The following is a 25,001-nucleotide window of genomic DNA, read 5'->3' as shown; positions in this document are numbered from 1 at the left end:
CTAGCCAGCGGGGACCTCGCTCTGTAAACTAGGTTGACCTGGAACTTAAGAGATCTCAAATTCTGGGATTAAAGGCGAGTGCTATGGCTCGGTGAAAGGCTTCTTTTGTGTATATATGAGTGCCTGCATGTAATTATGTGCACCAAGTGAGCGCAATGCCCAGGTCAGAGCCTCTGGAACTGGAGTTACAGTGAGTGCTGGGAACTGAACAGAGACCCTCTGCAACACCATGGTGTTAACACTTCATCCCCTCCGTCCCTCCCTCCGTCCCTCCCTCCCTCTCGCCCTCCCTACTTCATTTTTGATACAGGGTCTCACTATATATGTAGACCAGGCTGGCTTCAAACTCAAAGTGATCCCCCTGCCACAGTCTCCCAAGTGAAGGCATTACAGGCAAGTGCCATCACACCCCACTGAGTGTGTGTGTGTGCGTGTGTGCATGTGTGTGCGCACTGTGTGTGCGCGCGTGCATGCATGAGTGTGCATGTGTGCATGTGTGTGCATGTGTGTGTGCACACGTGTGCGCGCGCGCGCAAGTGTGTGCGTATGTGTGCATGTGTGTGCGCGTATGTGTGCATGTGTGTGTGCGCGCGCGCGCGCGCGCGCGTGTGTGTGTGTGTGTGTGTGTGTGTGTGTGTGTGTGTGTGTTTGTGTATCTGGAGGTCAGAGGTTGAGGAGTTGGTTCGCCTCTTCCACTTTCTGGGTCTTGGAGATCGAACTCGGGTTGTCATGCTAGGCGGCCAGCGCCTTTGCTTCTGGGCCACCTCAACGGCTCCTCAAGTCACTTTAAAAGTAACAGTGAGTGAACACTCGTGGGGAGCAGGACCCGGTTGTCGGGTGGGGGGAGGGGAGGCTATAGCGGCCCGTCCCTGTACAGGAAGGGGGCGGGGCTTGGGCTGAGCCCTGGCCAGCGCAGCCGGTGCTGATGCCGAACTGTGATTAGCACGGCAGGGAACCAATAGGAACGAAGAGATCCTTTTAAATTGGCCAATGGCGGCCCGCGGAGGGTGGGTCCTCGGAGCCCTATAAAGCGTGAGTCCGGCGAGCCCCACAGCGGCAGAGGCTCGTGGAGCGTGGCTGGTGGCGATTGCGGAGCTGTGCAGGCCGGTTGGTCCCAGTCCCCTCGGCGTTCTCCCTGCGCCAGCCTACCTCGCCCCTTGGCGCCATGACCACTACTACCACCTTCAAGGGTGTGGACCCCAACAGCAGGAACAGCTCCCGGTAAGGCGACGGCGCCGTGCTCGAGCTCTCCGGGGCCGGTGGGGGCCGCGAGGCGTTGGCGGTAACGGGCCGGGGGCGCCGCGCTCGCGCCCTGGCGGGTGGCGGAGCGAGGCGTGGGCGCCGCTTTGTGCGTCGTCGGGACGGCCTCGCCTGGTGGCCCCGCCCCGGTCGCGCGTCTCTGTTCGTTTCTCCCGCGGACCGTGGGTGGCGGCCGTATGGCGGGCGCTACGGCTGGCTTGGAGTCGGCGAGAGTGCGTGCGCGGGAGGATCGCCTCTGCCACCCGCGGCGATCCGGGTCGGATCCAGGATGGTGGGCTGGGTCTCCCTGGAGCCCACGGAGCCCGCAGGGCCGTGGATCCTGGGCCCATTGTCCCACCCGCGCGCCGGCCACGCGCTCCCGCCTCCGGCCTCGGCAGTGTGCTGGCCCCGGCCCCGGGCGCGGGCGCGGCGAGCAAAGCTGAGCGAGAGCCTGCGGCTGTGCCGGCTCTCTCCTCGTGGTGGCCCGCTGGGTCCCGGGTCCGCGCAGCAGGTGCACCTCGGTAGGGCGGGGCTGGCCATCGCCTCCCTCACTTGCAGCCCTGGATCCGAGTGACGGGTCCTCTTCTCGGAGTGCCTCCCTGCGCTTAACAAAGGAGAGACCCGGTCTCCTCCCCCTCCCCACGCCCACCTCCGAGTGCGCGGCGCGGGGCCGAGAGCCGGCTCGAATGGGTCTCTGCGCTCAGACCCTCGGACCTCAGCCCTTCCGTGCACCTTCCCCACTTGTCCCGTTGACTTGGGCCGAACGAGTTCACCCCGGAGCAGGCTTCCCCTGGAGAAGGAGGAGGAGGAGGTTGTCTGTGCTTGGGCGGGGCCATGGAGCCATCCATTGTCTCTCCGGTAGTATGTAGTATCCCCTCCTGCAAGCTGGCACCTATCTTGCCACCAAGTAGACTACATTTTGGGGCGGAGCGGGGTGTCTGCACCCGGATCCTTTTTCTGACCTTCACTAACTTGGTGGGAGGGTTTGGGTTCTGTGAAGGGAGCCCACATCGGTTCAGCTAATTGCACACGGTCTTTCAAGTGGCCTTTGAGACGTCTCTGGGATCTTCCTGAAGGCTCAGAAGAAGCTTGGGCTCCACTTTCCTGGCCATCTGTTCTCCATTGGTGATGACCCGCCGTCGTGTGTGGCCAAGCCTTGGGGTCCTGGCCAAGTGGCACAAAGGGAGCCATTTTGTGGGACTAAGAAGACAGCCGTGGAATAACAGTCTCTCACAGAGGTTTGACAACTCGCCAACAAAAAGCAGCCCCCACGGAGGAGGAGTAGTCTTAGGAGGAAGCGCCGGGAGGGGACAGGCCGTGGCAGTGACTGCTTTCAGTTTCACCAAGTGGTAAAAGAATGGGTGCAATGGAAGAGAGCTAAGGGGCTAAAGGTGCAGTTACAGGGCGGGGCAGAACTTGGGAGTGTGGACCTTGGAGACATGGGCACTCCCTCTTGTCATCCTTCCAGTGAGGTAACTTGTTACAGAGGGCACAGGGACAGATTGAGCCCTGGATGTTGTTTAGTGCGATGAGGCCAACTTTGTGCTGGTCAGGCTTTGGTTACTGGTGTGATAATGTGTAACGTGTGACCCTTTTGACGGTCAAGTTCATCTCAAGGCTTGGAAAAGCATCTCAGAGCCCAGGTCCTTTACCTGTATGTTTGACCTGTGAGACAAACAAGTGCAGAGTGAGTGTTTTCCGGCCACCTTTGTTGTCACTTGCCCTGGTCTTTATTAACTTCCCGATTCTTCTTCTGTAATCTCCCCCCTCAGTTATGTGCTTCTTGCTCTGCTACCTCGTGACGAACGTCGTGTGGCAGAGTGATGGGGGCTGGGGTCGGAAGAAAGGAGCTATTTTCTAAATTGCTATCTGTGGTGTAACATTTTGGGTCTTAAGTCAGGCAACCCTGAAGCAGTTACCATATATGTGGTTCAGAAAGAAAGAGTCAAAAGCGAAGCTCAAGTACTTTGTCTTGCAAGCAAGTCCTTTGTTTGGGAACTGCTCTATTTCAGATGGGCTCTACAACACTGACGTCATCGGGGAGGTAGTACCTGCTATTGCAGGACCAGTGAAAGTTAGACTAGACCGAGCTTTGACATGTTTTTAAGCTGGCTGGGTGCTAAGGTTTATTATTATTGTTATTTCATGGCCAAAAAATATTTATAGGTCTACTCTGGTTCTGAAGATTTCACGAGGGTTAATTACACTTAGTGAAGAGAGCCTCCCCTCCCTGGGGAAGGAGGGAGGGAGAACAAAGATGAACGTTGATTTCGATTCTAATATTTCAGGTTTGGTCATTTAAGGCAAAAATTTAAAACAATCCCAGCCAATAAGAAACTGTAGGGCTGGAGAGGTACTTGCTTAGCATGTTCATGGTCCACGGCGAGGGCAGAGATCTGGGTTCCATTCTCAGCATCTCCCATTTTCTTCCCCCCCCCATCACCCCAGAATCTGTCTACAGTTTAATTACCTGGGAACCTGCACAAGGGGTGTGAGCTAGCACTAGGGAGTCAGAAGTGGGAAGACGGCTTCAGTCAAGCTCCAGGCTAGCTACAGCTGTGTAATGATACCCTTCCTCAAAGTTTTCAAAATTAAATGTGAGGACTATCATCTTCATAAAATACATGCTTAAATTCATTTATCTTGATTTATATAATGACTTTACTCGGGGTGTGTTTAATATCTGAGGCTTAAACCACGTGGCTTTACACTGTCCTGAACTTGTATATTGCACAGGTTAGCCACCAACTGTGATCTCATTAGGCTCTTGAGTGCGAAGATTACAAGTATGTGCAGACATAGTTTTAGATGTTTGTTTGTTTATTTGAGATAGTGTCTCACCATGTAGCCTCAGCTGGCCAGAAACTCAATGTGTAAAACAGGTTGTCTTCATCTCACAGAGATCTACTTGCCTCTGCCTCTGGTGTACTAGGATTTAAGAAATGGCCACCATATCCAGCTGAATATTTATTTTTTGAAGTAATGTGGCTGGCTAGCTGTGTGGCTGTGTGTACATGCATGTGGGCCCCTGTGGAGGTGGAGGCATCCAGGACTCTGGAGTTAGAGAAAGTGAGCTACCTGATAGGCTCTGCTGCAGAGCAGCAAACACTCTAACTGCTGAGCCATCGATTCTCCATGTGTGCCTCCCCCCATTTCTTTTTTAAAGTATCTTTTACATTTAAAATTTTATTTTGTGAATGTTTTGCCTGAAAGTATGTATGGGTAATTGCAAGTGTGCTTGGTCCTCACAGAGGCTGGAAGAGGGTGTCAAATCCCCTGGAACTGGAGTTACAGATGGTTGTGAGCTGCCATGTAGGTGCTGGGAATTGAACTCAGGACCTCTGGAATAGCAAACCTTTGAGCAGTCCACTAATGCCTGGTATCCCTCTTGTAAAAAAAAAAGAGAGAAAGAGGTGGTGGCGCCAGCGGCGGCGGCGGTGGTGGCGCATGCCTTTAATCCCAGTACTCAGGAGGCAGAGACAGGCGGATCTCTGTGAGTTCGAGACCAGCTTGGTCTATAGAGTAAGTTGCAGGATAGACTCCAAAGCCACAGAGAAACCTGTCTTGAAAACTGCCCCCCCCCCAAAAAAAAAGAGAAAGATTTATTATGTTTTGAGAGGGGTTGCTGCAGAGTCCAGAAGGTGTTGGACCCCCTGGAGAGTTAAAGATGGCTCTGGGCTGCCTGACATGGGTGATGGGGTCCTCTATGAGAGCCGCAAGCCATCTGAAGCATTGAGCCTTCTCGCCAGGCCTGAGTATTGCATCTTACCTGAGTGAGACACTAATGTCACATTCTAGAGAGAAGGTAGAGGTGAACAAGTCCAGAAAACCAAGAAAACCTTAAAGTAACTCCATGGGTGTGTCCCTGAAGACAAATGTGGCATTGTTTGATTAGCCCTTGATACATTGGAGCACTTGCCACAAGTCCATCAGGCATGAGGACTTCATGCTGCCCAGCTGCTTGGAGCCTGCAGAGCAGAGACCAACAACTGCTAGTTAGGCAGCCGAAGCCTCACTCACCTGGCTTTATGGGGCCCTGAACTAGGCCCAGGTTTTGTGTTGGTAAGTGGTTGAGGAAAACAGGATGGCATGACTGGAAAACCCTGACAGTAAAGCTGCAGTGCCCACAAGTCAGGCTTGCTGCAGATTGCCACTCATCTCTGCTGTGTGCTGCAGGGGTGAAGACTGAGACAGACGTTCAGAAGTCCATGCGGCCTCCCTTTCCAGGAGCACTGCCATGCTGTGCTCCTGAGCTCTTTGAGGAGCAGGGGTGTGTAGGAGTGGGGTTTAAGAGCTTAAATGGCTCTGAGAGGAGGGTGGAGCATGCTCCAGCCAGAGGAGCTGGCTCTCAGTGGAGTGCAAGCACAGTGAAGGTAGCGGAGAGGAAGGTGCTGGAGCCATCTTGGTTGGTTTGAGTTGAGACGGGGTTTCTCTGTGTAGCCCTGGCTGTCCTGGCACTCCCGCTATAGACCAGGCTGGCCTCGAACTCAGAGATCCTCCAGCCTCTGCTTCCCGAGTGGTGGGGTTAAAGGTGTGGGCCACCACTGCCTGGCCCCAGAAGCAGTCTTTGAAAGAATTTTAGGCTAACAGAAATATAGAGAAAAAGAAGACATTAAAGTTAGTCTAAAATTCATTAGTGAGAGGGAACACGCCTGTGGCATTGTGGTGACATATAGATGGTTTTAATAGTAGTTTGTGTACATGATCGCTGTGTTCCAGATTTTTATATATATGTGTGTGATGTTCCTGTAATAACAGTCTGATGGGACAGATACTACTGCCTGCCCTCATTTTATAGAGAAGAAACTGAGGCATAGAGAGGTTAGGCAACTCACATTGTGTCCCTTAGAAAGTTGTGCCAAACTGGACTTGGTGGCTCACTCCTGTAATCCCACCACCTAGAGGGTTGAGGAAGATTTTGTGTATTTGAGGTTTGTTCAAATTTATATCTATGTCTTTATACCATTCCCCCCAATAAGTAAATGAACAGTATACCTTTTGTTTTAAATTACATTTATTTTCTAGTCTGAGGAGGAAAAATCCACCATGTTTTTCCCTTTGCTCTCAAACTACAGCAGATTCTGTCACCAGCAGATGTGGCATGGGCGGTAGGCACCTGCTGGCTGTCCTATTACCTGGAGATAGTGCCTCCCACACAGTGAGGGTGCCCACCATGTCCAGTTATGTGGCCCTGGGAGTGGAGCCTAAGGCTTCCTGCATGCAGGCAGGGCAAATGCTGAACCACCTGAACCATACTGGTAGTCACTTTCTTTTTAAGGCAGGGTTTCATTTCTAGCCTGGATAATCCTGAATTCACTTTAGTCCAGGCTGGTTTCAAATTCACACCAGTCCTTCTCTTTCAGCACCCACATTCTGGGATTACAGACAAGAGATAACATTGCTTGGCTTCTTAATCCTCCACCCCCAAACTTTTTTTTTTAACCCTGTGCTTTTGACCAACTGGCTGTAAATCAGGATTCCTATTACCTGTCCTTAGGTTTAATTAATTTGCCATAAAATTCAGGGAAACTCCTCCATTTATGGGTTTACCCTTAAGGGTATAATTAGGTTTAAAATATGAGAGAAGGGTGCAGGACTTCCATGGCCAACACAGCTGCTTCCCCTCCAAGAACCTCCAGTTTCAACTACCCAGAAGCTCTCCTGTGTTTTGTTTGTTCTTGAGGCGGGGACCTTTTACATGGCCCTGGCTGCCCTGCAGCTAACTCAGCTGTATAGACCAGGTTGGGCTAGGACTCAGAAGCCTGCCTCTGCCTTCCAAGTGCTGGGATTAAAGGTGTGTCCCATTGCCCCTGACTCCCTTCTGGTTTTTATGAGATGGCATTGCTCTGTGCATAGGTGGGAATGTGCCAACCAAGGCACATTTCAAACACGGGGCTGTGGTAAGAAAATCCAAGAGTTCCAGGCCAACCTGTGCTACCACCTGTGACCTTGTCTCAAAAAATAAAGCTTGTCTTTTAATAGACTGGGTCAGGAAAGAGCAGGTTTTTCTGCCTCTGTCTCTTTTTGGTTAAGTGTTTGTGTAGCCCCGGCAGACACTCCTGCTGCGTCTGCCCCGCAGTGCTTGGCATTACAGATGTGTGGCCTCGCCCAGCAGCACCCTTCTTCCCCCACCTTGCTTTCTTCCTTCTGGTTTGCAGTGGGTCAAACCTATGCCCTCACACAGCTTGTAAAATGCTCGGTGTCAGTGTTTTGTTTTTTTCCTTAGAAACAAGGTCTCACTATGTAGACAAGGTTGGCCTAGAACTCAGAGATGTCCCTGCCGCTGCCCACCCCTCAAGAGCTGGGATTAAAGGTGTGCGCCACCCCCCCCACCCCTCCACCATGTCTGTCTGCCCGTCCCCTTAATGAATGTCCTTGTGGCCAGAGCTAAGGTAGTTAGGACATGATGTGGATTTTTTTAAAGTTTTGTTTGGGGGCTGGAGAAATAGCTCAGTCCTTAAGAGCTCTGGCTGCTTTTCCAGGCCCTAGTTTGATTCCCAGCATCCACGCGGTGGCTGACAGCTGTCTGTGACTCCAGTCCCAGGAGAGTTGCACACCCTCTTTGTCCTCCTCCTTGGGCACTAGGCATGCACACATGCACACACATGCACACAGACATACATGCACACACATGCACACACATGCACACAGACATACATGCACACATGCACGTACATGCACACATGCACATACATGCACACATGCACATACATGCACACAGACACACATGCACACAGACACACATGCACACAGACACACAGACACACATGCACACAGACATACATGCAGACACATAGAACTAATAAACATTTTTTGTTTAGAAAAAGACCCAGTTTATTTTAGGCCACCAGAGCAGCAGCAGGAGCAGTGTGGTGACAGAAGCCCCTGCCTTCTTGTGTTTCTGTGGCTTCCCATGGGAGGGAGCTATGTCCCAGGGACCAAGCACACGTAACTCCATAGCTAACAGCATTGATTGTATATTTGGGGAACATGCCACCCACGGTGGTGTCCACCTTCTTGACTCCTCATTCTCTCCTGCCCTGGTCTCCCCAGTAGCTGTGGTGCTGGCCTTGCTTACCACCCCGCTGGGAGGTTGAAACTTGCTGTGTTTTAAATTGCCCACGTGGGCACCTTTCGTCTGTCCTCTTGTGCCTCCTCTTAGCATCTTTAGGAGTCCTGTCATCTGTCAAGTATTCCTCTCTGCCAATTTTCATCTTGTGCCTAGGAAGAAGCCTTTCTCACTCCTGTCCCCTGCCATGTAGCCCAGGTTACCCTCCTATTTCCCTAGTGCTGGGATCGCAGGTGTCACATCTAGCTTCTCTCTTCCAGTCTGTGTAGCCCCGGTTGTTCTTTAACTGTGGTCCTTCTGCTTTGGCCTCAAAAGTGTTGGGATCACAGGCATGAGCCTGTGAGACAAGCAGGGTCTGGATCTAACAGTACACATGACTTTATGAAAGTGAACACGTGCTGGGCAAGCGGGGGAGGTGCACTTCTGCAGTTCGAGTGCTCAGGAGACACAGGCAGGCAGATAGATCTCTTGAGTTCGAGGCCGGCCTGGTCTACCGAGTTAGTTCCAGGACAGCTACGGAGAGAAACCCTGTCTCTAAAACACATAAAGCAAAACAAAATTGAACACGGAACATGTTAATTAAGCCATAAGGCAAATTCCAAAGAATTCTCATCACAGAACGTTTTTTGCCTGTTAACAGCTAGAAATGATAAACTAGAAAGGGTTTTTGAAACAAATACGACTTACTTTTTGATATTTTGAGAAAGGGTCTCACTCTGTTGCCTTGGCTGGCCTGGAACTGAAGGAATCTTATTACCTCAGCTTCCCGAGTGCTGGGATTGGCAGCGTGAGCCACCACACCTACCTAGTTACATCATCTTTTTTTTCTTTTTTTAACTATTCAAAATTAAAAAAACCAAAAACATAGATTTATGTGTCTTTTCTTAAATTTTATTTTATGTGCATTAGTGTTTTGCCACCAGTTTTGGGTCCCCTGGAACTGGAGTTATAGACAGTTGTGAACTGCCATGTGGGTTCTGGGTTCTCTGGAAGAACAGTCAGATGCCATGCTTGTGCCTGCCCCTGGAGGTCAGAATGGGGTCATCAGGCCCTCTGGGACTGGGGTTAAGGATAGCTGTGAAACCACCATGTGAATGCTGAGCTGCAAAACGAGGTTCCCTGCAGGAGTAACAAGTACATTTAACTACCAGGCCATCTCTCCAGCCCCTAGTTTTCTGAGTGTCTCTTGTACATACTGATGGGTTTCATTCAGTAGGACAGGTTTTTTTCTTCTTGGTTTTTGAGACAGGGTCTCGGGAGCCAAGGCTGGCCTGAATTTGGCACGTAGCCTAGGATGATCCCTCCCCCCCACACACACACACAGTTTCTCTGTGGCTTTGGAGCCTGTCCTGTAAGTCGATCTATAGACCAGGCTGGTCTTGAACTCAGATCCGCCTGCCTCTGCCTCCAGAGTGCTGAGATTAAAGGCGTGCGCCACCACCACCTGGCACCTAGGATGGTTTTTAGTCCTCCAACTAACTCCCAAATTCAGGGATTACAGGTATGAGTCACCGCCTCACTCAAAGACAGTTCTCTCAAGTGTATTTTGTGATTGCAGGTACCTCTTCCTTCTTCCTGCCAGTCTCCTTTCTGCTTTATGGCAAAAATATAAACAGTTTTATGTATCCATAAATGAAGACAAACACAATGTATTTGTTTCTCTGTATCTAGTTCGTTTCATTTAATACACGGATTTCCAGTTAGAGCTACCCTCCAGCAAGTCCCCCCCTCCCCAGCCTCTGTGCGACTCCATGGAGCTTATATGGCAAATTTTCTCGTCAGTGGTGGGGCACCGAAGCTCATGCACTTGGCTCTTGTGAACAGTGCTGAAGTAAACATGGATCTCTGTAGAAGGCTGATGATAGAGTCTTCAGGAGCTGGTCAGATGGCTCAGTGGGTGGAGGCACCTGCTGCCAGGCCTCAAGACCCAAGTTAGGTCCCAGGGGCACACATGGAAGAGGAAAACCAATTCTTGTAAGTTGTCTGTCCTTTCAGCCATGGAAAACAAAAGGATGTGTGTGTGGAGAGCTGGAGGTATTAGATTTAGCTTAGCAAATGCTTTTACTTACTGAGTCATCATGCCAAGGGTATAAGACAAGGTTTCTCTGTGTAGCTTTGGAGCCTGTCCTGGAACTCTTAGAGCAGGCTAGCCTCAAACTGACAGAGATCTGCGCCGCCCCGCCCCTGGATTAAAGGTGTATACCAACACCTCCTGCCTTTATTTTTCTATTGAGTGTATATCTGTGTGCTCCCATATGGGTGCTGGGAACCAAACTTGGGTCCCTCAGTAAAAGCAGAAGACGTAATTCTGAGCATCTCTCCAGCCCCGAGAGTCTTAGGTCTTATATTAAGGTTTCAGTAATTTTAAATTGATATTTGTGGAATGTGTATAGTTTCTTGTACAGATTCAGGGTTTTCAGCAACATTTATTGATGTTCAAAAAGGGTTGTATTTATTTAATATATCTAAGTGTTTTGCCAGCATGTGTATATATATATATGTACTATGTACTTGCCTGATATCCATGGAGGCCAAAGGAGAAAGCCAAGTTCCCTGGAACTGGAGTTACAGAGATGGTTGTGAGCTGCCATGTGGGTGCTGAGAATTGAACCCTGGTCCTCTGAAAGAGCAGCCAGTGCTTTAACTGCTGAGCCATCTCTCCAGCCTCATATTTATTTATTTAGACTTATTAATAGTGAATTACATCATTTCCCTCTTCCCTCCAGGCCCTCCTAGTTATCTTCCCTGACACCCCTCCGTCACTAGCAAATTATCACATACATCCGTGTGTGTGTGTGCGTGTATGAACAGATATAAATACAAATATAAATGTGTGTATGGTTACAGAGCTGACAGCTTTATCGGATAACCAATAGGGGAGGGCCTCACCTGGGGGGGGGCGCCAATTAATTCTTCCTCTCCCAGAAATCATTAGTTGATACTGTCATTGCTCCAGGGTTGTCATGTGGCCATTTCTAGGAGAGGCTATTTCCTGGATGACACTCCAGTGTTGCTGTCCTGTGTTCTGGCTTTTTCCACACCCTCTTTCATAGTGTTCCTTGAGCCATGGATTTGGGAGCTGCGATGTAGATGTAGCCAGCCCTAGATATTTTTGTTGTATGTATAGGAGTGTTTTGCCCATATATATGTACAGTCACCATGTGTGTGCAGTGCCTGCAGAGGCCAGAAATTACAAGCTGGGTGTAAACTACTGTGGTGCTGGGGCTCCAGTGTAGGTCTTCAGGCTTGAAGACAAGCACCTTTGTCTGCTGAGCATATTGCTCATCTCAAGGTAACTTTTATATGTATATTCATCTTTTTTCCATTTAGTTGAGAATAAGAATTTTGTTTAGCCTCTTTTTTTGGTGACTATATGATGCTATAGTCCCTGGGGACTGGCAGTCCTGTCTCAGTCTCCCTAGTTCTGATCACAGGTGTGTGCTGCCTTGTCCAAGTTGGAAATGCTTTCCCAATTAGTAACAAGATGTTCTGAACGTCTTTGCAAATTCATTCAGCTAAGCCCAGAGAGACCCTTCTTCCTCAAAGGGACACAACTGTTCCCTGGATGGCACTCAGGTGTTGCAGCTTGTGGCTGAGGGTGACCTTACTGGAGATGGATAAAGCACTGTTGGTGCCTGATTCCCTGCAGATGGTATTATCTAGATGGGCCGTTCCTTCCTGCTCTCAGCAGTCTTGAAGGAGGGGAAGGTGGGCAAGGGAAGGGAAGAGACGTGAACATATTCATACAGGAGTGTGTGAGTGGAAGCTAATGTCTGACTCTTGTTTCCAGGGTTTTGCGGCCTCCAGGCGGCGGCTCCAATTTTTCACTAGGCTTCGATGAGCCATCAGAACAGCCTGTGAGGAAGAACAAGATGGCCTCTAGCATCTTTGGAACACCTGAAGAAAACCCTCCCTCTTGGGCCAAGTCAGCAGGTGCTGGTTTGTCTTTTGTTTGTTTGTTTTGTTTTTTGAGACAGGGTTTCTTTGTGTAGCTTTGGAGGCTGGCCTGGAACTCAGAGATCCCCCTGCCTCTGCCTCCCGAGTACTGGGATTAAAGGCGTGCGCCACCAACGCCCGACCTGTTTGTCTTGTTTTTAAGAGGGTTTTTCTGTGTAGCTCTGGGTCTCCTGAAACTCGCTCTGTAGACCAGACTGGCCTTGAACTCACAGAGAGCTGCCTGCCTCTTCCCCACCCCTTAGTGCTGGGATTAAAGGTGTGTACCGGACAGCAGATACCGGTTTCACAAAGTCACTGATCCAACTGGGTTTGGTACTGCCTAGTAAAGGCTGAACCCTAAGAGGTAAGACGTACAGCACTAGCTGGGTGTGCGTTACACCTGCAGTCCAGTACTTGGCAGACTCAGGCAGGGTGACTGGGAGTAGTGAGTAGATCCCCAGACCTTGGAGAGTCTACCATATGATAGCTGGAGTAAGTTAAGGATCAGAGGCGGAATGTCCCCAAGTAGTTTTCAGCTAGCCTGCCTGTCTTGTTAGATAGTATGTCTACTGTATTCTTTTCTAACAAGTAAGTGTATGTGTGTGAACCCTGTGGGTGGGTACTGGATGGCTCAACCCTCTCTCCAGCCCCTTCTGTTCATTTCTTTAAGTATGTATTGGTTTCTAGGTGCCAAGTCGAGTGGTGGCAGGGAAGATTCGGAGTCGCCTGGAGCACAGAGAAGTGCCCCCTCTGAAGCAAGCTCTGGAGACTTCTTAGACCTCAAGGTCAGTGTGAGAATAAGATGGCAGGCTCCTTGGCAGGCCAGCATGTGGGGTGTTGGGTCTTCAGTCCCAGCACCCAGGAGGCAGAAGTAGACCTCTCTGAGGTCAAGGCTAGCCTGGCCTACAGAATGAGTTCTAGGACAGCCAGCGCTACACAGAGAAACCCTGTCCTGAAAAAACATTTTTAAAAAATTTTTTGATTGCTCAGTTCTCCTTAAGGTAATGAACTGAGCCGTGTTGATGATGAAGATTAAAATGTAAGATTGGACAGAAAGCTAGACAAGTAAGCTGGGGGTGGAGCTCACTTGGAGTGTTTTCTTAGCTTGCCAAAAGCCCTGGGCCCACCCCCCAGTGCTGCCTCATGAGACCAAAATTAAGTGGCTCATACCAATTATCCCAGTACCTGGGTGGTGGTGGCAGCAAGATCAGCTTCACAGGGTTCTAAACCAGCCTGAGCTACATGAACCCCTCCTTCAAACAAAAGCCTAAGGGAGGCCAGAGAGTCAGATAGTAAGTTAACCTGGCCTGATCTGCTTAGATGTCTTAGTTTTAGGCTCTTTATTAACTCTGGGGCCTTCTGCAGCCTTTGCCTTCCTTTAACCCTCCTGTATCTTGGAGTTGAAGGACTGTGTCAGTTGTCTGCATGTTTGTATTGAACTCCAGGAAATGGCAGCACTGATGTCACAGTGGGATGTCTGTAATTAGAGCTGCCAGTGAGCCCCCTGGGTGTGTGTCTGGGAGGAAGTCTTCCCTCTAGGTGCCTCAGAGCACCCTGAGGCATCAACTCCTAGATAACTGGAGGTTGTGCAGTAGCTGTGGAGTAAATCCAGCCCTTCAGCAATTACATAGGGGAAGGAAAAAAAAAAGTTCCCCATTCCCTGTTTGAGAAAAGATGGTGTGTGTGTGTCTGTCTGTCTCTCTCTCCCTGGCACTGAGGCATTTATTATGCAGGACAGTTGCATAGCATTGCCCCAGATTGTATTGAATTGGATCCTGCAGTTACCAAAATGGAATTTCACATGTAATTTCAACTGGGCTAGCTGCTCTGAACTATGCTTTGTGCTTTGCAGCAGTAAAACAGGAACTAATTTTGAACTTTTCTTTTCTAGGGAGAAGGTGATATGCATGGTAAGTCCATCTGAATGCTGACCCCGTCCTGTAATGCTTAGGTCTGAATTAATGTTCAAATCGTGTCTCAGGGAGAGAGACCTGAGTGTGCCTCAGGGGCCAGCATACCCTAGAGAGGAAGGAAAAATGGAGCTGCAGGGAGTCAGTGTGGCCACATTTTATAACACACACACTTTTTTTTTTCCTAGACAGGGTTTCTTTGTGTAGCCTTGGCCTTCCTGGAACACTCTCTGCAGACCAGGCTGACCTAGAACTCAAGAGAGATCCACGTAGTGGTGCATGCTTTTAGTCCCAGCACTTGGGAGGGTGGCAGACCCTGTCTTGAAAAATCAAACAACAAAACACAAAACTCTGGCTCCTTGGAAGAGTAGCAAGTGCTCTTAATGACTGACTGCTCTTCTAGAGGACCTGGGTTCAATTCCCAGCACCCACAGGGCAGTTCACAACTGTAACTCCAGTTCCAGGGGCTCCGACGCCTTCACATAGACACATGCAGGCAAAACAACAATGCACATAAAATTAAAAATCACTACAACTAAAACCCAAGCCACATATATAAGTCAAGTAGCACAAGCCTTTAATCCCAGCGCTTGGGAGCTGGGGCTTTTACCCTCCAAAGTGTCTTCTTGCTGGCCCAATGCTGTCAGCCTTCATTCGATTAGAAAGGACTAAAAAGAAAAAAAATCCCAAATCAAAGAATATGAATCAGGCCAGTGTGTGGTGTGCTTACTGACAGTTCTAAGAGGTTCTGGGCTGGAGAGATAGCTAGGTGTTTGAGAGCACTGACTACTCTTCAAGAGGATCCAGGTTTGAGTCTCACAGCTGCTTGTAATTCCAGCTCCAGGGGATCCAACAGCCTCCCGAGTTCTGTGGGCATGGTGCATGTGCATGGTTCATCGACAAACACTCAGGCAAAGCACTTAAGACATAAAGATTTAAGATAGGCATGGTGACAGAGGCAGAAAAATGTTGTGAGTTCAAGGCCAGTCTGGTCTATATCTCAATTTCCAGGACAGCCAGGACTACATAGAGATCCTGTCCTAAAAAACTTTTAGAAAACAGGGTCTCATTATATAGACCTGAGTTCTGGCATTAAAGGCACCTCACTCCAGCGTAACCCTGTGTCTTTTTGGGCATCACAAGGTTGGCAATCTAGGGCCGCACTGGTTACCACACCGAGCCCTCCTGGCTTTGCAGCTGTGCTCATTTTCAGAGCACTACCACAATCAGACCGACCACACTCAACAGACAGAACCTGCCCAGCCCACACCCCACACCTTGTGACTGCCAGCCGAGGACTCTACCAGGGAACTATAGCCCTAGCCAGTTGATCTTAATTTAAAATGCAGAAAGCCTGGAGAGCCGAAAGCTCCGAAGATAGTAGTGTGGCCTAATGGCTCCCTCCCTGCCCCTCTGCCCTAGCTCAGCTGCAGGTCCTACAGGGAAACTGCTCACGGAACTCAAACATGGAGTCCTCTTGAAGTGGTCATGTGGCCCCTGGTTATTCTGAGCTTCTGACTGCTGTGACTTTTAGGCATTTGTCATAAAATAATTAATATGCACTTGGTAGGCTAAAGGGCAACTCTGTTTCTTTCCATTAGCTTCAAGGAAGGACGTGTTGAACATTAAGTGAGATAGGCTTTGTTTGGATAGAAGGCAGTCAAATACAAGAATGGGTACATGGAGGAGTTTGGACCTGCTCTTTGGGGAGGGCTGTGCCTGGTGGCTCTGCAATCCATAGGCCCAGCACATTGGAAGATGAAACAGAACAATCAAGACCAGAATTCAAGGCCAAGTCTGGGCTACAGGAGGAAGTAGGGGGAGAAGGGGTGGTGGGGAACCAGCTACTGAGATGATTTGCTGCTTAATGTCTTCACTTTTAAATTCCAACACTTGGAAACAGGAGGATCTCGGTGATTTCCACGACAGCCAGGGTTATATAATGAAACCCTGTCTGGAAAAAAGGGGGGCGGGGGTAGAGTCTGGAGTGGAGGATGAGGCTCAGTGGTAGTGTTGGCCCTAGCAAGTCACTGGCCTGGCTTCTCCTCAGATGTGTGTGGGGGAGAAAGGGAATTACGGCAGCCGTCTTCCTCCCGAAAGATAGAGGCAGCGTTCTTCCTTCTGACCCTGAAGCTCACTGTGAACATTTTCTTTTCAGCACTGGTGACTTTGTTTAGTTATTTTGTTGATGGGCTAAATAGCAAGTTATTATAGACAGTGTTTATTTTGATGTATAAAGCCCTAGGTTTGATCTTCAAGGTTGTTGAAATATTCCTCTTTAGAATTCCTAGTTTGAACGCTCACATTTATTGTCAGATTGCTGTGGAAGTATACACCTATGCTCGCTTTTTAAGACTTTTAATGATTGTGAATTTTAGGTATATGGCTGTTTTGCCTTCATGTAGGCCAAGAGGGCCTTGGAGCAAGATGGGACTGGAGTAAGAGCAGCAGGTGCTTTTAACTGCTGAGCCATCTCTCTCCCCTGCTTCCTTGTTTTATTTTTATTTTGAGATACGGTTTTCCTGTGTAACAGCCCTAGCTGTCCTGGAACTCACTCTGTAGATCAGACTAGCTTTGAACCCAGATCCACCTGCCTTTGCCTCTGCCTCCCGAGTGCTGGGGATAAAGAAAGGTGTGTGGCACCAGCACTCAGCTATTTTATTCTTGAGGCATGGTTTTTATAGTAGCTCAAGCTGGCCTCTCTACCTCTCTACCTGCCTTCACCTTCAGCACAGCGACTTCACATGTGAAATATGAAACAGGTTCATTAATGACACAAGTGTAAAATGGTGGGAAGGGATAGCCTATGAAAATGACCTACCCATAGTTCCTGGGAGACAGGGTTTCTCTGTGTAGCTTTGGAGCCTGTCCTGGAACTCATGCTGTAGATCCGCCTGTCTCTGCCTCCCAAGTGCTGAGATTAAAGGCATGGGACACCCTGATTTATCTTTTTGAGATGGTATCACGTTGTAGCCCTGACTGGCCTTGAATAGTCTGTGTAGCAAAGTATGACCTTGAACTCCTGATTCCCCTGCCTCTACCACCTGGGATTAAAGGCATACACAAAACAAGTAGGCAGTACACTGAGTTGACTGATATTTGTGTGGTTTTTCCACTGGTTTGAACCATTTTCTTTCTTCCTAGAAAACGTGGACACAGACTTCCAAGCCAGCCTGGGGCAGATTGAAGAGAAGCCTGTGCCCGCTGCTCCTGTGCCCAGCCCAGTGGCCCCGGCCCCAGTGCCATCCAGGAGAAACCCCCCTGGCGGCAAATCCAGCCTGGTCTTGGGTTAGCTTCCTTTGTTGGAACTCTGTCCTTCTGTCTGTTTTTCCGTGCTTGTGAACTGCACACCGTGAGCCTGACTGTACATCTTTGCATTTGTTCATTAAAAGAGAAGCACTTTATGTACTGCTGTCCTTGTTTTTCCTTCTCCTGCTTTCTGTTCCTTTTCTTCTGTCTGACTTCTGGGTCTGTGGGCCATGGCATGAATGTTTTCTAGTAGTAGGCTGGAATAGTAGACTGTTTTTAAGAACAAATGATCTGGGTCCTGATGTTGTTAGAGACGCTTTTGTACCAGGGTTTTTGATGCTGTATTTGGCTTAGTGTGGTGAGACAGATGACAGCCACAGGTGCTGCCCTTCAGCCCCTGTAGAGTGGTCTGTGACACAGCACGGTAGCTCCTTGGTATTCCCACCGTCAGTGTCCTTCGCTAAGTGCGCCTTCCTGTGCCGTGTGGGATGATAAGCACGTGCACCTCACCCTGCTGTCTGCAAAGGAAGGAAGCCAGGGCCACTGTGACTGGCTAGCTGCTGGGCAGAGCCACCCTGGTGCAGAGGAAGGCTTCAGGTGTACCATCAAGCCGCCTGGAATTGCAAGATGAAGCACACAAGGAGGCAGTCCCGTGGGGACGTCCTAATGGAATAACTCAATGCCATGTGCATGACGCTGGTGCTTGACCATGAAGAAAAGTCTCGTCCTTGAAACTTGTACTTCTCAGTCCTGGACTGTTGCTTAAAGTAAACAATACCCACCTTTTGAAGCACTGTGTTTTGTCTTTTTTCCCCCAAAGTGTGTGTGTGGTGTGTGCATGCATAAGGGGGAGGGGAGAGTCAGTCTACTGACTTCCAGCTGAAGCTGGTCTTGAACTCTTGACTGCACCTTCATGTGCAGTGTTACAGGCATGCACTAGTATACTTAGCTGACGCAGTGCTGAGGACGGAAACCACCAGGGTGTCCTGCATGCTGTCTTTCAATGGAGACTCACCCCGTCCTGGCTTTCTGACAGTGTTTGAATGTCCTTCCTAGAAACAATCCTGCCCGATGATTTGAAAGCCAAAGGCATTAAGTCTGATTTGAAAGCCAAAGGCATTAAGTCGGCTTCAGCCTCCCACAGGCTGGAGTGGGGGGGGGGTTTGCTGCCGCCATAGCGGGCCAGGACGGACAGCCACAGCACATGCAGGAGGCTTGGCTTTGGAACCCACAGCCCTGTAGCCACATGTTTTGCCTCTCTGGGAATTAAGAATTGCTCAAAAAAAAAAAAAAAAGAGGAGATTCTATTAATTGGTCTACAAAAATTAGACCAAGCTGGGCGTTGGTGGCGCACGCCTTTAATCCCAGCACTCGGGAGGCAGAGGCAGGTGGATCTCTGTGAGTTAGAGGCCAGCCTGGTCTCCAGAGCAAGTGCCAGGATAGGCTCCAAAGCTACACAGAGAAACCGTCTTGAAAAAAAAAAAAATTAGACCAAAAAGGTACAAATTAGGAGAGACTGATTGCAGACCCCCCCCCCCACCTCCCCAGACAGGGAATGTTTCTTAGCCTCATCTTTAAAGATGTATGTTTACAGTGCATGTCTGCCTGCACACCAGAAGAGAACACCACGTATCAATTACAGATGGTTGTGAGCCACCATGTGGTTGCTGGGAATTGAACTCAGGACCTCTGGAAGAGCAGCCAGTGCTCTTAACCTCTGAGCCATCCCTCCAGCCAGCCTTAACTCTTACTGGAGAAACACCTGGTCAGAGTGTTACGAGGGAGTGGCTGGCTGGCTGTTCAGCCAGTCTCAGCATTGTTGAAGCAGATTGCTGGACTGTCTGGTGACCTAACTGGAAGGGGTCCAAGCACCCCACTTTAGAAAAGCATCTATGAGGTCATATGATCTTCAAACTTTAAAAATGGTAGTAGGGTTGATGTGCTCGGGAGGTTGCTTAGCAGTTAAGAACATCACTGCTTTTGCAGAGGACCCAGGTTCAGTTCTCAGCACCCTTTTAGCAGCTCACAACTGCTGGCCTCCGCAGGCACTGCATGACTGTGCACATTCATTCATACATACATGTGGGCAAAACAAAATCTTGTTTAAACTGTGAGGTTCAGTGCTGCATGCATTTAATCGGAGAACTTGAGAGGTGGAGGCAGGAGCATCCTGAGTTCAAGGCTAACTTCAGGGACCATAGTGAATCTGAGGCAAACCTGGGTGCATAAAACCCTGATGCTGCTCATCCAGAGGTCCTGCTTCATTCCCAGCAACCACACGGTCGCTCACAACCATCTGTGATGAGATCTGGTGCCCAATTCTGGTGTGCAGGCAGACATGCAGAAGAACACTGTGTACATAATAAATCTTAACAACAAAAAAAACCTTGCTCTGCAAGCATGAGGGACCCCGGTTTGAATCCTCCATACCAGATGTAGCTGTGGGTGCCTGCAACCAGAGCACTGAGAAGTGGGCAAAAGTAGATCCTAAGAGTCTGCCAGCCAATAAGGTCAGCCCAGGGGAAACCAAGCTTCTGGCTCCATGAGAGTCCAGGTATCAAGGCAATAAAACCGAGGCTTTCACAAGGCACATTAACCACCATACACAGAGTACACACAAATATAAAACAAGCCAATATAAATAAACCACCACATACGAAAAAGAACAAACGTTCCAGGGCAGTGGACACCTTTAATCCCAGCACTCGGGAGGCAGAGGCAGAAGGATCTCCGAGTCTGAGGCCAGCCTGGCCTACAGAGCCAGTTCCAGGACAACCAAGACTACACAGAGAAACCCTGTCTCGAAGAAAATAAAAACTAGGAAAGGAAGTAAAAAGTAGGAGGAACAAGACATTCTAGAAGTAAATGGAGGTGATGACTGATGTATATTGAATACTGATAATTATACCCCTTAAAAGAGAAGCCCTGTCTCAAAAAATAAATAAAAAACAAAAAAGCCCAGTTAAAGTGAGGGTGCCTTACCTGCACTCCTTGATCACTTGGTGAATGTCAAACTCAAAGGCTGCCATCAAGATGTTGTCCAGTGGCTCTGGACTGCTCTCACCCCCCAGAAACATGTCCAGGCTAGACTGTGGAAGGTGATAGCCCAACTCAATCTCCCAAGATGGAAGCAGAGACTGGGGGTGGGGGTGGGGGTGCGGGTGGGAGTGGGGGTGGGCCGTCTGGAGAGGAGTTCCTTCACAGAGGACTGAAGGAAAGAATTAGGGTCCCAAGGAATCCCCCTACACTGTCACTCACTCACCTGGGCATAGAAGTGCAGGTCAATGGGTTTCACTGTGGGGTTAGAATACAGCAGCCTAGTCACTAGGAAATGGTACCAGTTGCTCAGAAGCTCCTTGTGCTCCAACAAGGTGGCCTCATCCCCCAGCATGATCTGAGGAGAGACATTCTCTGAGCTCTGTCCTCACAGAAGACTTAGGACTCTGCCGATCTCATCGGGGGCCTCAACTAGAAGCTGAAAGCTCTCCCTCCTTTGCAGCCGAGTGACCGGACAGCCCTCTCCAAAGAAAATCCAGCTGCTTGCTGCCTGGATGCCAGGTTCCCAAAGAAGTGCCCAGCCCTGGCCTGCCCCCGCCCACACCTTGCAGAGAGCCTCCAGGCGGGGGCTGGCTGCGAACGTGCTGTCTTGCAAGTGCCGCTCACATTCCTCACGCCAGTGCTGCCACTTCAGCTCCAGTTCAGTCAGCGTCTGAGTGTTGCCAGGCTGCGGGACGGGACAGGCCTGCTGTGAGACACTGAGACCCCAGACCTACACGTTCCCTGATCCCTATCTCCCAAGGCCGGGCAGGCAAGGAGGCTCCCACATACACTGAGAATGGGCATTGTCCTCATCAGGTCCCCAAGGATGCGGCACATGCTTGCACAGGAGGGGTTGGCATCAGCTTCTTTGGACAGCATTTGTCGTGCCTCATCCAACCGGCCCTGAAGCACCAAGACAGTCACCTGCAAAGAGATGGGAGCCAAGAGCCCCCAGCAGAAGGCTCGCTACTCCAAAGTGCTGACGCCTCCAGGCTGCCCTTGACCCGAGTCAGCAAGAACTCCTCCCTTCCAGCAGTGACTCCCAGTCATACCCTGTGCTGGCTGATTTTAAAGTAGCTTGACATGGGCTACAGTCATCAGAGAGGCTAGAACCTCAACCAAGAAAATGCCTCCATAGCATCAGGCTGTAGGTAGGTGGAAAGCATTTTCTCAATTAGTCATTTATTTGGGAGGGCCCAGCCCATGGTAGGTGGGGCCATCCCTGGGATGGTGGTCCTGAGTTCTGTATGACAGCAGGCAGAGCAAGCCATAAGGAGCAAGCCAGCAAGCAGCACCCCTCTATGGCCTCTGCCTCAGCTCCTGTCTCCAGGATCTTACTCAGTCTAAGTTCCTGCCTTGGCTTCTCTCAATGCACTATTACTCTGGGCTATGTAAATTAAGCCCTTACCTCCCCAAGTTGCTTTTGGCCATTGTATTTCATCACAAGAATAACAACCCTAAGATATGACTCCTTTAGCAAACTGTCAGTTTAAAGATAGCTGGCAACCAACTTTAAATGTTTTAACACCCGTGTGTGTGTGTGTGTGTGTGTGTGTGTGTGTGTGTGTGTGTGTGTACAGTTGTGTACCATGAGGAGGCCAGAGGACTATCAGGTGATCAGCACTTATGACTTAGTCCCTAGAGACAGGATCTCTCACTGAACTTAAGAGTTAGGCTGGTGGCCATCCCCAGCACCACATCACTGGGAACATAGGCAACCACGCCACCCAAACCTGTCAAAAACAACAACAACAAAAATTCCAGACCAGTAGGGCTACATAAGGAGACCTTGTCTCAAAACCCAAACCAGACAGGCAGTGGTGTCACAGCCTTTAATCCCAGTACTCAGGAGGTAGGGATCTCTGTGAGTCAAGGTGTCAAGGCCAGCCTGGTCTACAGAGAGTTCCAGGACAGACAAACACACACAGCAAAGAAACCCTGTCTCAAAGGAAAACAAAAAACAAAAAAACCCAAACAGACCAACAGCAACAACCAAAAACAAAACAACCAAGGATATTCTTTTTCTTTTGGTGATGCTAGAGATTGTGATCTCGAAGATGCCGGCAGGTATTCTAGGATGCCACAAGCCCCTGATCGGTGGTTCTCAATCTTACTAATGCTGGAACCCCAGCCATAAAATTACTTCATTGCTACTTCATAACTGTATTTTGCTACTGTTATGAATCCTTGTTTGTTTGTTTGTTTTTGAGACAGGGTTTCTCTGTGGCTTTGGAGGCTGTCCTGGAACTAGCTCTTGTAGACCAGACTGGTCTTGAACTCACAGAGATCTGCCTGCCCCTGCCTCTCGAGTGCCGGGATTAAAGGCGTGCGCTGCCACCACCACCCCGAGCTACAGTTATAAATCCTAATGTAATTATCTGCTATTTACATTACGGCCCTAAGTATTCTACCTCAGAACAGCCACTGTGCTCATCTGCACTCCATCCCCAGCTTAGTCCCCATCAACCACTTTGACCATCTTACCTTCTCTTCCTCAGCTCTATAAACAAATCAAACTTCCTTTCCAACAGCAAGTGTTACCCTTCATGCTAAATTAGTTTGAAACTACTCTGCAGCAGAGAAAGAAAGATGTAAAACTGCTGCTAGGATCAGAAACTCAAAAGAGCCGAGCCAAGGCCTGGAGCAGTCGTCATCCTATAGCCACCTGACAGCACCAGGATGCAGAATGCAAAGCAGAAGGAAGGAGGGGGCTGCCCACGTTATACTCACCAAGTTCCAGAAGCTCTCATGTTTGCTTGGGTTCTCACTGCCCAGAACATCTGCCGATAAACTGTCTACCTCACACACGTGCAGTCGGACCCAGTCAAGAAGATGGAGGAGGAGAGGACCAGCTGAGGGGAGAGACTCATGTCACACACAAAGACCCCGGCTTCATCTGCAGCGAGTTCCACTTTACTCAAAGTACAGACACTGATGTTAAAGCAGAAAACCTGACTGCAGAGGGGTTTAATCTCCTGCAACTGGGAAGGAAAAAGCAAGGAGCTTACAAGTCAGTCCTCTGTCTCTGCAAGGCAGGACCATCTTGTTTTAACTTAAGAAAAGCAGTGTGGGAGAGAAAGACGCCACGCTACAGGGTTCAAGCAGAGGGTTTTTATTAGGGAAAGGGATCATAAAAAGGGGAAAGAGAAGGGGGGAGACTGGCTCCAGGGACAGGAGCAGCAGGAGAGAAGAAAGTGTGACAGAGGGGGAAGGGGAAAGAGTAGGATGAGGGGGAGGGGAAAGAAAGAGAGAAGGATGGATGTAGGCAGGGCCCTTTGGAAAGGGGCCATCAGGTGCCTTTCCCATCACCACACCATCACCTGGTCATGTTTGATAATCTTGTGCCTCCAGTTCTACGGCCAACAGCTGGTAGTGCTGCCACAATGGCTGATTAAGAATGGTCAGTGGGAGCTGGAGAGATGGTTCAGAGGTTAAGAGCACTGGCTGCACTTCCAGAGGTCCTGAGTTCAATTCCCAGGACCCACATGGTGGCTCACAACCATCTGTAATGAGATCTGACACTCTCTTCTGGCCTGCAGGCATACATGCAGGCAGAACATTGTATATATAATAAATAAATCTTTAAAAAAAGAATGGTCAGTGACTCTCCAAAAAACATATCAGTGGGAGCAAGGAGGTATAGACGATGACACAGCTCCCATGAGTGAGGCAGAGAAGTAAGACCCAAGGGTCTGCAATTCCTAGCATCCCAGGAATTCAGACAGGGTTGATTTTGAGACAGGCACAGGCCTCCCAGTGAGGCGTCACTGAAATGTGGGGACCAAGGGCTCTGAGCTCAAGAGACACACAGTCCCCAGCTACCAGGACTTCCAGAAAAGCCAGAGGGGAGGAAAGGACCATGCTCCAGAAAGGAAGCCTCACGTGCAGGGCAATGGTCAGAAGTGGATAACCCCACCAGAGACCAATGGTTGGTATTGAATGGAAGGCAGAGCCATCAGTGAATGAAAAAGCAGCTTTGCGGCAGGTGGAAGAGCGGGTCTATTGAAGGTGGAGCAGGAGGGTGAGGTTCAAGCACGCAGTGATTACAAAGTGCCGGGAAGAGCATTTTTGGTCGGCTTATTCCCAGTGAGTGGAGCAGAGCAAGACCCAGTGGCTTTTGTCAAGCAAGGATCTAGCAAGAAAGGCACAAGCCAGTTCAGTGATTTGCCAACCAAGCTGTGGGGGATAAGGACCTGAGGGTCCAAGAGTGGCACAGGCCACCCAGTCGGCTATAAATCAAAGGGTGAGGGCCAAGGACTCAGAGCCTGAGAGAGCAGTGGTTTCTGATACCAGGACTTAACAGAGGCCAAAATGCAAGAAACCACCCTTGAGACGAGGAATCCTTATTTGTGGGAAGAGCCTAAGGTGTGGAGTGGCTCACCAATCGTGCTGATTTTGGATGAAGGACTCCGCAATCCGGAGAAGAGAGGCTGCTGTAAGTAAACTGAGTTCCAGGATCCTGGCATACCTCACACTGCCCGAGGGCAGGAGGAGACGCCAGGAGAGCCTTCTCTATCAGGGATGTTAAATGTTAAATGTTAAAATGTAAGAAAAGTGGT

The 25,001-nt window shown here is 49.6% G+C and overlaps 2 protein-coding genes across 4 annotated transcripts in view; one reads left to right on the top strand and one right to left on the bottom strand.

The window, feature by feature from the left end:
* Nucleotides 1–1,039: 1,039 nt before the first annotated feature.
* Jpt1 (Jupiter microtubule associated homolog 1) lies at nt 1,040–18,193 on the top strand. The gene is made up of 5 exons (XM_027425711.2): nt 1,040–1,221; nt 12,099–12,241; nt 12,932–13,029; nt 14,136–14,154; nt 17,299–18,193. The coding sequence occupies exons 1-5, from the start codon at nt 1,166–1,168 to the stop codon at nt 17,445–17,447; spliced, it is 465 nt and encodes a 154-aa protein (XP_027281512.1). The 5' UTR covers nt 1,040–1,165; the 3' UTR covers nt 17,448–18,193.
* LOC100758257 (armadillo repeat-containing protein 7) overlaps nt 9,292–25,001 on the bottom strand; it is a 32,566-nt gene continuing 16,856 nt past the window's right edge. Inside the window, exons 3-8 of one of the 3 annotated variants that reach the window (XM_027425702.2) lie at nt 23,173–23,294; nt 21,232–21,366; nt 21,005–21,127; nt 20,666–20,797; nt 20,386–20,492; nt 9,292–9,427 (exon numbers count right to left, since the gene is read on the bottom strand). In XM_027425702.2, the coding sequence (XP_027281503.1) occupies nt 9,307–9,427; nt 20,386–20,492; nt 20,666–20,797; nt 21,005–21,127; nt 21,232–21,366; nt 23,173–23,294 (740 nt within the window). In that variant the 3' untranslated portion in view covers nt 9,292–9,306. Of the gene's footprint in view, nt 9,428–10,071; nt 10,228–20,385; nt 20,493–20,665; nt 20,798–21,004; nt 21,128–21,231; nt 21,367–23,172; nt 23,295–25,001 lie in introns of those variants that run through there. The other 2 variants (XM_027425704.2, XR_004770920.1) reach the window with 2 other exon arrangements.

Source organism: Cricetulus griseus, chromosome 7 (assembly GCF_003668045.3).
Source record: "Cricetulus griseus strain 17A/GY chromosome 7, alternate assembly CriGri-PICRH-1.0, whole genome shotgun sequence".
Classification (NCBI taxonomy): Eukaryota; Metazoa; Chordata; class Mammalia; order Rodentia; family Cricetidae; genus Cricetulus; species Cricetulus griseus.
The sequence above is the reverse complement of the archived record's forward strand: the minus strand, read 5'-3'. Positions and strand labels throughout refer to the sequence as shown.